Below are 13,494 nucleotides of genomic sequence, written 5' to 3'. Positions count from 1 at the left end.
ACTACAGACCCAGTGAGAAGTTTGAAGTCAAGGAGCTTAGAAGGAAGATCCAGGAGTACATTCAGCTGTCTAGCTATATTTTTGAAATTATAAGTATCTTTTCATGTGGATACACTTTCAAGAACCCACGATGTAATAAGGGAGAGAAGCTTATTGCGTCAGACTTATTGCCTGTGTAAGCAAAACTTGAAAAATCAGTACTTGCACTGGAAGCTCAGTATAATAATAAAATGACCTAATGGCAGAAACCAGTCTGCATCATGAATTATACTCATGAAATATCTCAAGCAAAACCCACAGTGCTGTCACATTTTCATATGAATACCCAAGATATTCACGTAGTTTGCATTTATCCTGCATTTATTCTTAAATAACATACAATTATTTCTGTAGCTCATCTGGCTGAGAGTTTTAGTTTGAATCATGAGTGTATTTTTAAAGCAAATCTCTTGATCATCTCTACTTATCATGCTTTGCTTCATGTGACAGCAGGCTGAGAGCACAAGAACTGGATCCCTGTGAGATTAAAATAATCTAAAAGAAAATAGCACAGCAGTCTGAAATTCTTGGGATTTGACGTATTGGGAATTGACTTAAAGCATTACAGTTGGTAAATGGAAATTTAGTTCACCAAGACATTCTAGGATTTGTACAGAGAAAACATGCCTGAGACCTGTGCAATGATGTGCCAGAATTGTGTCGTCAGCTCCAAGGATTTCACTCTGCGCATTTAATTCTGTATGGCCATGCTTCTTACAAATGTATGCGTAACCTTTGCATTTCTCAAAACACACTGAAAACTATTAATAAATCTTGTTTATATTCCTTTTCTTATCATGTGCTAAGTGTCTGATGTCATGAGACACAAGTGACTTTCTGTCAGTCATTCTTTGGCTTGAGATTTTTTCAGTCCTATGGTGTGATTGTCCGATTCTGCCAAAAATAATGATGCCCACCTTCACTGAAAATTTATCCCCATCAGACTTCTGTTTGAATCAGCTCACCAGGACTGTCTGGAAGTGCACAAACTAACTGCACTATGGGACCTTCAGTGGGATCAGGTAACAGAATGTGGCCGATGCTGGGTCCTATAGAAATGAGGAGATAGGAACATGCAGAGGGACATGAATGGCATTAACTGTGGCTGCCCCATCCCTAGAGGTGTCCAAGGCCAGGTTGGACAGGGCTCGGAGCAACCTGGAATAGTGGAAGATTTCTCGGCCCATGGCAGGTGGTTGGAATTAGATATCTTCAAGATTCCTTCCAACCCAAATCATTCTGGTGGGTTTTATTTAACTATGGAAAGTGAAAATGCCAGCTCTACATTTCCAATAAATTCAATTGAGGAATTATGTTCAGGAATTGCCTTGTTACAACAAAACATTAGTGAGTCAGTATTCCCTGGTGCAGATCTGTAGGCACTGCACCATAAAAGAATATCTAAATTGTTATTTACCTCCAAATAATAGGCAAGCTTTGTAATCTTGTTAGATCTTATTTTGCCTTCCTCACATTTCAGTAAGGTGGCATCTGACTCTGAAAATTATTCCGTGTGATCCTTTCACATACCTAGCAGAGCTGTTTATGCATACATTAATTACTCTCTTTGGTTTTTACAGTTTACTTAAAAGCAACATTCTTTTCCATACCAGCAGTTGCCACTCTTAGAGAGAAATCTGCTTCCTTCTCATCCATTCCATTTTCTTTGTCACTAAATACTTAAGTGGGCTTCAGAATAATGCTAAAGAAGACATACACCAAAGTTAGGAAAAGAGTGGAAAGTGAAGAGAGGCTTTGCCCAAATGTAAAATTAGGAGTTTAAAATGCTTATTTCTGACTTCGTTATGTCAATGCTCATAACAGAGAGAACGTCCTCCCATTTCTCAGCAAGAGTAAGGATTTTTACCAGAATTGTAGCATGCACATAATTACGTTGTGGTACAGATTTTATGTACAAACTGGAAGACAATATTTTTTCTTTCTGAACCACACAGTCATTGCTGATGTGGTGGAACAGCTGCTTCCTTTGTGGGAAGAGAGATTGGGTCTTCCTTGTAACCTTTGCAGAGGAGGCAAGGGAATCACCGCAGTCCAAAAGGCAGAATTGGTGATGAGTGTTAAATTCCTTGGTGACATTCATCAACTTGCAGTTGTAGATTAAATATAAGATCTATTAATATAAAACATACATGATTTATTAGCAACTAAGAGTCTGAATTTGAAAATTATTGTCAAAGAGTAGAAATTACCACTATGTACACATACATGTGCAGTCATGTAAGTGCCTCAGACAATTTTTCTTCATTGTTTAAATAAGATTTATACAGATTGGCCATAAATGAGTATTCACCCTGAGTATATCAAATAAGACGTTAAAAAAACCTAATCATCTGATTTGTCATTTTAGGATGTCCATCTTTGTATCTTCCAGGACTTATTTGTCTGATGACATTTTTAAAAACCTGTGCCATAGCCAAATTCACTTAAAAACAATGTAACCCTATCCTCACTCTATTCTGAAATGCATAAACAACTGCATTTTGAAGTGATGTAATTATTTTGGGGTGTGTGACAGGAAGTAATGCTGATTTACTGATTGGTGTTCAAACTCATTGGGAAAATAATTTGACTTATTGCCAAAGGCCCACCTACACTTTCTTAGCAAATCATCCTATTGCTCCAATGCTGCATAATTTAACTTACTTCTGAAGCTGAGATTTTTGGAGCATTGCTTATAATGAAAAATGATTCACCAGTTGATTCACTTCTTAATAAGATTTTTTTTTTCTTTTCCTCAACTATGGTTTAAATAATTTGTCAAATGCCTGTTATATAAATAGCCAGTTATTTTAATAAGGCTCATTGGAAACCCCAGGAATAGTTGCCCCGAAGATGTACTTCTACAGTGTAAAATTAAATGGTAAGTTACTTAATGGGACGAAGGTTTTCTTGCCAGTATTATTTAAAGGTAATTAAAAATGAAAAATCTGCTTCAATACATACTAAAACTTTTAAAGTACCAACTCCTTTAAAAGTAATAAGGAATGTCCTGGCTAGGTTATTGCAAAATTCCATTAGATTAAAATTACCTCAGATGAAAAGCTATTAAATAAGCATTTAAACAGGTAAATAGAAGATCAGGAAATACTGACTAGTCCAGTGTTGGAAGTATGACTCCACAGAGAACATTGTAATAACTTTGCAGTGGCTATAAGGAAAAGGTAAGTGTTTTGCAAAATACCTATGCAGAGTATAATTTCACAGAATGGTCGATTTTATGAGAGTTCTCAAAAATGAAATTGGGATGAAAAAATATATAAAAATACCAGAAAAAGAAATCTTGTTAGCAGCACAAGAGATATAACTGTTGTGGCAGTGATTCTTTTAGAGTCCTGTCTTATTTTAAATCCTTTCAAGTAGACAAGTTAAAGTGAAAATGTATTCTGGAATACACTTAATTATGTGTTTTCCTTGATTTTTTTTTAAATAATATTTTACTAGCAGTTTTATATTTACTCCTAGAATTCTGAAACCTGTGATTATAGTTACTATTGTATGGAAATGAAGTAATTTCAAAACTTTAAATTTATTTTCAAATTTTTCTTTAAGTGAGGGTATCATAGGGGAAGTGCCACTATGGAATGCCATGAAAAGTAGGAAAATGCTATAGATAATAAATTTATTTTAAACTGGATTTCTGAATACATGCTGCTATTAGTTTCACTGATGCTATAACAGAGTATCTGTAACTGTAATATTGAACAGAAGTGTAAATTATGGGTGGAAAAGATGACAAATTAACTGGTGAAGAAAGAAATTAGTAATCATAAAAAATGTTGGTTTGTCTAAATTAAAGATTATACTTACCACACCAAATAACAAAAGGTATTAATTAAAATAAAACTTAAAAATAGTCTTTACTTTTCATTTTCTCAGAGCTTGGATTTTTTTACAAGAAGTGAAGAAGATCATACTATATATTCCAATTTTCTCAAAACAAGGTCACCTAGAGGTATTTTAGAACCAATAGGATGGGAAAGAACCCTGGATTGTTGCCAGGTAGCATGAAATATTTTCTTTTATTTTTTAAGAAGTCAAGTTACAAAAGTATATTTAAAAATGTGTAAATTAATTTTTTTAAAGAAGCCTAAGAAGAGATAAAGTTGCTCTGGAAAAAAAATATAAGAATGTTTGAGGAGCAGTTTCTGAAGGCATTCTAGACAGGAGCAATTGAATTTTGCCCAAAATTGTTTTTGTTTTGTCTTTAAAGTAAAGTATATTAGTGGTGCAATGGTGTCTCAAATACTTATGCATCATCAAGCAAAAAACCCTGACTTATGTCCAGATGTTATTTTTATTTCCATGGCTTGCTTATTTAGAAGGCTTTTGAGTTTAGAACACAACTTTAGTAACTCTCTTACCTGAGTTCCTGTCTTCCAAAAGAGTCATAGAATGTTTGGGTTGGAAGGGACCTTAAATAATCACCCAGTCCCACTCCTGTCATTGGCAGGGACACTTTCCACTATCCCAGGCTGCTCCAAGCCCCAGTCTCCAGCCTGGCCTTGGACACTGCCAGGGATCCAGGGGCAGCCACAGCTTCTCTGGGCACCCTGTGCCAGGGCCTCCCCACCCTCCCAGAGAACAATTCCTTCCCAATATCCCATCCATCCCTGCCCTCTGGCACTGGGAAGCCAGTGTCCTGTTCCCTGTGTCCTGTCCCTCCAGCCCTTGTCAATTGTCTCTCTCCATCTTTCCTGCAGCTCCTTCAGGCCCTGCGAGGCCACAGTGAGGTCACCCCAAAGCTGCTCCTGTCCAGGCTGAACAATGGCAGCTGTGCCAGCCTTTCCTCCCAGCAGAGCTGCTCCATCCCTCTGCTCATCCTGGAGCCTCCTCTGGCCTGGCTCCAGCAGCTCCAGCTCCTTGCTGTGCTGGGCCCAGGGCTGGAGGGGATAATGTAATGTAAAATATTTATACTGAATGTTTCAGGAATTATCCTAAAAGAGAGCCCCATGGTGGATTATTCTGGATGACATTTACTACAGTGTCTTGTACCAAATACTCACAGGAGGAGGAAAATTTTTATGGAATTATGAGAGCAGAGGTAATACAGCGTTTAACCTCTAAAGGTGGAGGAGCAAGAGGTTTGTAGTTTTTTTGTCTCAAGTGTAAAGCTGTTCTCTTTCTGAAGATCAGATAGTAAGGATATCTGTGCAGTGAATCCCTTCAGCCTGACACATAACACTTGAAGTTTCCTGAAGGCTCTTTTGTGTTTTTAGAGTCTTCTGTGGTCAGGAAACTGGCTTTGAAAAATCATTGAAACCTCTGAGTTCTAACAGATGCCTGTTGTGTGTTGAATGTTAATACATCCAATTCAGATTTAACAATATATACTAAATTCCTGAATTTCAAGGGAATATGCCACTTTTTTTTAGATACTTCTTATGTGTTGAACCAAACACATGCTAGTGCTTGTTTCTGCATAATCCTAATTAAATCAGGGATCGGTTATAGCTGAAGTCACAATTTATCTGTTTACATAAATTTCAAACAAACATTCATTTGGAAACATATTACAGACTTTCTTAAATCTCTAATTGAAATCAGTAAAATAAATTCTTATCATGACATGTATCTTTTAGCTTATCTACCTGTGCTTTTTTTTCATTCTGTTTAAACACATTTATTTACTTATTTATTTTTAGCTTTCTGGGGGAAATCCGAACTAACAAGCTAACCTAATTTAGGACATCTTTATAGTTTAGGCTTGTTTTTATAAACTGTATGACTATGAGGAAGAATGCTTTGATTTGGGGTTTTTTTTTGTAAATATTCTAACAAAAAGGTACTACTCTTAAAAAAGATCTGTCTTTCTATATGTGAATTGCAGTAATCCTTCAAACTGTATCTTATCACTGAGTATCTCACTGTTAAGATAATTTTATTAAATTTTGGTTTCTCATGAGTGAGATTATTTATTAAATAAAACCAGTATAATTTCATTCTTTTCAATGGAGCTTTGTAATTTTGTATTTCATAAAAATATTTGATGCCTGAGCAACTCAATGCAAATAAAAATAAGAGTATGTAATTGTTAATGAAAATTGATAATGAAAATAGATAATGAAAACTTTGACCACCTGAAAACTCAAGCTTAATCAATAGCAAGATACTACAGAATTCTGCAAGCAAGATCATACATTTTGTGTGATCTTACTGATATAGTATTGACTATTGTAATTAAATTATTCAGGATCAATACACAGTAAAGGAAAGATACTTAGAATCTATTTTTAAAATTAATAAAGAACCATCAAGCAACTACAGGAATAGTTTAGCCTAAACCCTAACCTAAAGATAATTATTCCATATGACCCTTTTTTTCCATAATATGCCATTTAATTTCCAAAAGTAAAGATATTTGAACAACTTTCAGCTACATAAAAGTTTCATTTTGAAGTAGAAGTGGGTAGGGAAGTATTTTGGGTGTTCTTTAAAAATATTGAAATCTGAGGCTCAGGAGGGAGTGTGAAATTACTCTTAATTGGGAGTCAATCTTATACAGTGTATGGCTGTGAGTCTTCATATAAGCCAATTATGAAACAGATACAGCTAGATTATTTTTTGTTCCTAAATTGTATCCTAAATTGACTTTATTATGGGAAAGAAAAATATTAAAAATATTAGTAAAGGATAACTGGATTATGTTGGATCAATTCTTCTAATAAAGGCCATGTTGGCTTCCGGTAAAGACCCTTGAACATAAATGTTGTTTCTGTGATGGGCCAACCACTTTATCATAATAGAAGACTGATCTTAAAGCATGACTTAGGGCTGAGTTGAGCAGTCTGAGTGTGATCCAGAAACCAAAATGCACACAAAACCAAAGTATAAGGAAAGAATGTTCTGGTAGGCGGGAGAGAGCTTCAGGAAGCCTGCATGGCAAAAGGCAATTCTGGACCAGAAACAAGGGTTCAGGTGGCAGGAACTAGGAAATTCTGAAAAAAACAAACAGGCAGGGGACAAGAACAAGACACTGGTGTGAACTCACAGGCAAAACACAAGATATGTTGGCAAAAAAATGCAGTTAAATTGAGCTTATTGATCCCTTTTTCAGAAAATGTCAGGTTAATACCAAGTAGTGTGCTGAAGGACTCAAGTGGCTTTATGCAAGAGTTAAAAGTTTAATTATGACAGCTACATAATTTAAATATCTATTTCATGAGGGGTGATTTTTCAGGAAAATACCTGTGACTATAGTTAACAGGTAAAACCCAAAATGAAGGCTAGGTATTTTTAATTATATTATATTTGCAAGTACTAGCTTTTATTAATATTTTATTAAATACTTAGAGGATTAAATAAGTATGTGTGTGTATATATATATATAAGTGTGTATATATATATATATGTATCTATGTATGTACCTATGTATGTATGTATATGTATATGTATATGTACATGTATATGTATATAAAATCAATCAAAGGAAGACAGAAGCACAGAAATCTGCCCCTTGATGGTTTTCCAAGTCAGTATGTGTTATAGTCAAGTTCTCTTTTACTTTCCCACTTTCTTCCAGTGTAGTTTCCTTCTAGGGTACACCATGACTGCGATTCAAACAAAGGTGTTCTTAATAACTTTGTGATTATGGACTGATTTAGGACATAGGAAATTTAAATTTAATCATCTGCAGCATAAAGAGAAACCTCAGCATAGCCTTTACTTCCCAATCAACTATCTAAGTCCATCAAGATATTTCATTCAAGGAACAATCTCTTTTCAGAAAATGGTCAGTTTCCCTGTTCCTCCATCACCTTCAATAAACAAATCCCTCTTCAGCAGAGAAATCTTGGGAGGTTGGCCATTCAGGTTTTTTTGAGCTAGGGGTTTTGGGATGGTTTTGTTTGGGGTTTTTGGTTTGGTAGCATTTTTGCTCTTATTTGCTTTTTTGTTTGTTTGTTTTGTTTTGTTTTGTTGGATATTGTAGTTCCTCTTGGTTTTCTTTATTGTTGTTTGTCTGTTTGTTGGTTCTTTATCTAACCTGGATGCTATCAAGAAATCCACACTTTCCCTCTTCCTTTTCATGAGTCTTTTTCACTCGTTTATCAGTCCTATCACCTCCCTCTGTGAAGAATTCTGATTTCTCTGGCAGCACCCAGCTCTCTGTATTTTATTTGGTGCAAAGCACCAAAAGAACCAGCCTTGAAGCTAAGATCTAACCTTACCTGAAACATCATGAGCAACCTGAAGTGATTTTACTGTATATTATCAATTTACATCAAAAGAAATCCTCTATCCTTCTTGTGTAGACAGGTTATGTGGTCAGTGAAGAACTGAAGTCTGATAACTGAGTTTTCTCTTTGGGTCTCTATTGCCTGTAGAAGCAACTACTCTAGAAACTCTGGAATTTTAAAGTTTCTAGTGAAATTTACTTCTTGTCATGATAATATAAAAAATTATGTCTTTCAGAAGCTGGTGTATAGCTGGTGTAAAGTGTGGTATCAGAAGTGGTACATCTAGGAATTTGAACATAATCTCACCACGATTTGTAGGAAAGGAACTACTCTTAAATAAATATTTTTTCATCTACATGTTCAGTTAAATTAAATAATAACAGGAAAATACACAATTCTGTAGAAATTATTAAGTAACACAAGTTTAAGAATGTCTGTTATTGTTTAACGCAGTTTAGTTAATTTTCTTTTCAACTAAACACATCAGACATGATGCAATGAACAATCTTTCCTCATTCATTCATCAAATATGACATGTTTGTTTGAACTGATGGGACTCAAAGTTCTGAAATGACAGGAAAAAATCATTGTAGAAACCCAAGTGCACAAAGATAATAGTTAACAACTTCCATCTTTCTGCTCTGATCATTGCTGATTACTCCATGGGGATGGAATATGAAGATTACTTTAAAAGGATGTGGTGTTTCAAGCTCAGTTTATTTTCTCTATCACCACACAGACAACATGAAAAATTCTGGAAAGCTGTGCATTTTCTCGTACATATTTCAACAGGAATGGCAAATTAGAAAAAAAAAATCTTGAGAAGATATTGTCTTTACAAAGAAAAGCTTTTAAGAGGATATATTACCACCTGCATGTCACCAAGTGAAAGATAGTTCATATGTTCACTTAGTGTATTTTAGTTCACAGTGACCTTGATAATTTTTTCCCTCACAAATGTGTTAGGCTGTATTAAAATGATGAATAACCTGATAAAATTGTAAGGTTAATGGGCTTTGCTTTAAAAGGCAAATAGGGAGCTGAAGAATCTTGTTAAATTTTATAAATACATAAAAGAGTTTAATTTAGAAGAACTGAGCAGGCCTGTTCTTTGGTCATTTCCCTTGGCAGGTTTTATTTCTTGCACTCTAAGCTGTTACTCCTCTTGTTCATCTTTAATAGAAAAAATTCAGCTAACGCTAAAGTTTTATTATGCCAGTATGTAATATCTTTATAAGCGAGAAATAGTAAAACATCAGGGGTTAAATAGAAGCCCAAAGATCCATTGCCATCATTAGTTTTAGCATAAAAATCTGGAATTTTTCTGGTTTGAACAATTGAAACTGGCTTTCATATTTTGCTGAAGACCTGTCTCTTCATTTCTGTTCACAGCAATGGGAAAATTACCCTATTCAATGTATAAAACACTGAGTTTTTGAATACAAATTCCCAGAAAATGAAAAAAAAATCAAGTTGAAAGTCACATACTCATGCTGCCAAATGTGAAGCAACTTTGTTGACAGAACTGAATTCTGCTTCTCCTGAGCAAAGCCATGTTGCATAACATTCCGACATTTTTGTAACATTTTCTTTAGTTTGTGTATGCCAGCAGAAAAAATAATTTGCATTTTTGGGACAGAAGCAAATTCAACTCAACAGCAAGGAGCGTGACTTCAATTCCCACTGATATCTCATATTATCTACCATGTCACCTACCATATTTATCACATCCTCCACCTTTTTAAAATTTTGACTGCAGAGGTGCAGCCCTTTTGGACAATGGCATATAAAATCTATGCAATATTTCTACCTCAGGCAGAATAAATATAAATGTAAATACCGAGAAATTTAATTATGATGCATTAGTATCCTCCCTCTGCCTATTTAATGGTGACTGAAAAATTCCATGTCACATTTGAAAGAAAGAATCTGATATTACACTTTAAAGTTGCTACATTGAAAAACACAAGGTATTTTTATTCTTGCAGCATTTGACAAAGTATACTGGAAAAGACGAACTCAAGTGAGATTACCCACCTTTTCTGTCTGCTGAGTTTAATGAAACTTGCTGGCTTCTAGATTGAGTTATTAGTTTCAATTTGCCCACTAACTCATTCACAGGAAGGGAATTTTTTAGATGGTTAAACAACCTTGTCAATTAAATGTTTAATGAATTAAGATGAACTGAGACACATCCTTAAATGACGTCTGTTGATAAAGAAGCAGCTACATTCCTTGAAGTCGCAAGAATCACTACTGATTACTCCTTGAGAATGACAACTATTTGTTTTGGTTTTTTTTTTAAGTCCAAGCTTAACTTTTGGCCATGATATCCACTGGAAATTACAATGGAGATCCTTGAGCAAAACTTTAAATTATATTGTAAAACAGGACATAATAAAACTGTTCTTTTACTTTTCTTTCATTTCTTTTTTTTTAAAGTTCTTTTAAACATGTGCTTTTTCCTTTTACCATTTCTTTGCTAATTCTAGCATCCTCTTGTGTGCTTCTGCAGATGTGAATGAATGTGAAGCTGAACCCTGCAGGAATGGTGGAATCTGTACAGATCTTGTTGCCAACTATTCCTGTGAATGTCCAGGTGAATTTATGGGAAGGAACTGCCAACAGAGTAAGTGCAGTATGGTTTTAAAACATTACTTCTTAATAATATTAAATAGAATAATTTATTTTTTACAGAAAAAGAAAAATGAACACTTTAGTGTACTGTGGAAATACTTCTTTACAAATAAACCTCAAAATAGCCATCTTATTCCCTTCAAAACTGAGTAAATTGTGAAGACTATATCTGTCACACATTCAAGTAAAGCATCTGATATGATGGAAATATTTACATAGTGTATAATAAATATATTGTTAAACAAGAAGTAAAATAGAGTAAAGTAGAAAAATACAAAAAGTTATTTTGGCTGGGGTTTCATGTCGTCAAATATCCTGTCTTCAGCAGTGTTATTAGCAGAAATCAACAAGTGTAGGAACAGGGCAGAAGTATCTGTTATTTGCTCTGAGATGTCTCTAGCCTCTGAAATTTGGATCACTGCTTTGTGGCTAAGTCATTAATAGAATTAATATCATTAATTGATCTGTCCTGGGAAAAATCTCACATGATTTTTACAATAACATTGACTATGGATGTACCATAAAGGTTTGATTCCTAAAACTCTTCATGTATGATAGACTAGGTAACCCTGAAGACCAAAAATAACAAAAATAGAATGAACTGCTTTGGCGCAAAATGTAATATACCTTAACATTTAGATATTAGAGACTGCTGGGTGTTATATATATTTGGTAAAGGTGAAAGCCTGTGTGTTTTAGTCAAACAAAAGATGTTAAAATTATAATATTGTGAGTAAAGCTAATATAGTGCCAAAAATGCCTTTGGCACATTTTTTTCATAAAAAGAAACAGGAAAATGTTTGACAACTGGCATTTTTAGTGTTCAGTATTACATTCAAAATATCTGAATAGTTCACATTCAAGAAAGGGAGTTTCCAATGCAAGGAAAATCCTACTTTGTGTAAAAAACAAACAAACAAACAAAACAGAACAGAACAAACAAACAAGCAAACAAACAAACAAACAAAAGGTGCCACAAGCTGAATAATAAATAAATGAAACCATAACAAAGGTGTAGAATATTATTCTTTTTCCTGCATTCACATTGTGGATGTATGAGGGAAAATAAAGAGGAAAACAGGATGGATCAATAACAACAAATATTTTTTTTGTTAAGTAGCTTCAATTAATTCCCAGATTTATACATCACAGAAAAAAAAAAAAAAAAAAAAAGGCACCCAATATAATGTGCATGTAGTCCTAGAGAGGAATAAAAAGTGAAGATTTACTTCCTGAAAGAATTAATTATTTATTGCTACCTGAAAGTATTTGTTAAAAAAAAAAAAAAATTCTATTAAAGTGTTTTTCAGAATTTCTGGTGAAGCAATTAATGCATTTCCTTATTAGATGCAGTTGGATTGCCATTTGGAATTCTGCCAAGAATCTCATCCATCTCTTCAGAGTTTATCCCTTCTCTATTTTGGCTGCACCATGAACACTGCTCAGATAATAGATCACATAAACTCAATCTCCTGTTTTGCTGGAAATGGGGTGGTCAGACCTATTAATTAAGTGATCATCACATTTTCTGGACCATAATCTGTTATTTTATATTCCTTTTTTGTTGTTGTTGTTGTAGAGGTATTATGTAGCAATATACAATAACTTCATGAAGTCACATATCTTATATATTAAAATGAATTAAATTTTTTATATGTGCATATATAGGCACAGGCACATATATTTCTTGTTTTGAGTGCATATAAATGAAACTATCTATATGTACAAAAATTTGAAATTTTCCGTGATTGAAATAGTGAAAGAACTTTGCTATTCTATTGCAAAATATGTTACGCACACTCTGTCTTTCTGGATCTTATTCTGGGGGATTCATACTGACATAAATATAAATATGTATAGTTTACCATCTCTATAACTGTGCACTACACCATTTTATTTAGCTGGGCTTGAAAATGCCTTTTTTTTTTTTCATTAGAAGTTTGGTTTTGCCATCACACTTAATTACGTAATTACAAGCAGTTATTACACATTCTAATTACACCATCAAAGTTTTACACATATTTACAGTAATCATATAATTACTGTTATGCTAATTATATAAATTACTGACTGCCGTCTCAGAATTACCTCACAACGCTCAAAGATTCCTTGGTCACATCACAGAATTTGTAAAATATCCTACATGTAGAATAAAGAAACTGCAAAAGTGCATCTTCCAAGCTGCTTTCCCAGGATGCATTTTTCTAGTAATTTATCTAGGTTAATATAACCTAGATATCACTTTGCAACAAGAGTTTGTCATGTTACTCATCAGCTTCCTGTACTTGGTGTCTGTTTTTCCTAGACCTCCACCTACATTTCCCCTCTTTTTTAATTCCACCATTTGATTTCACCACAATTAACCCCTCGTAGCTAATCTCCTAAATAATTCCCTTCCATTTTATTACATGTGTAGCACTTTCCAGGTGTGAGACAACAATTGTGCCACACCCAGGTCCTGGGAGCCTTGTGTGATACCCACCCCAAATCCTTCTGAGTAGCCACAAAAGCCTCTGAAATAACTTGTGCAGGTAGTCTCAGCTGACCTGAGAAGGAAAGGGTTGAAACTGAATCGAAAAATTATACTAAAATGAGATTTTAACCATATTTGGACCACACTGAC

The 13,494-nt window shown here is 34.3% G+C and overlaps 1 protein-coding gene across 1 annotated transcript in view; it reads left to right on the top strand.

Moving 5' to 3' along the window:
• LOC136374127 (EGF-like repeat and discoidin I-like domain-containing protein 3) overlaps positions 1-11,499 on the top strand; it is a 133,560-nt gene extending 122,061 nt beyond the window's left edge. Inside the window, exon 5 of the mRNA XM_066339315.1 lies at positions 10,750-11,499. Coding sequence (XP_066195412.1) covers positions 10,750-11,024 — 275 coding nt within the window. The 3' untranslated portion in view covers positions 11,025-11,499. The remainder of the gene's footprint in view (positions 1-10,749) is intronic.
• Positions 11,500-13,494: the final 1,995 nt, after the last annotated feature.

This window comes from Sylvia atricapilla, chromosome Z, assembly GCF_009819655.1.
Source record: "Sylvia atricapilla isolate bSylAtr1 chromosome Z, bSylAtr1.pri, whole genome shotgun sequence".
Lineage (NCBI taxonomy): Eukaryota > Metazoa > Chordata > Aves > Passeriformes > Sylviidae > Sylvia > Sylvia atricapilla.
The sequence above is the reverse complement of the archived record's forward strand: the minus strand, read 5'-3'. Positions and strand labels throughout refer to the sequence as shown.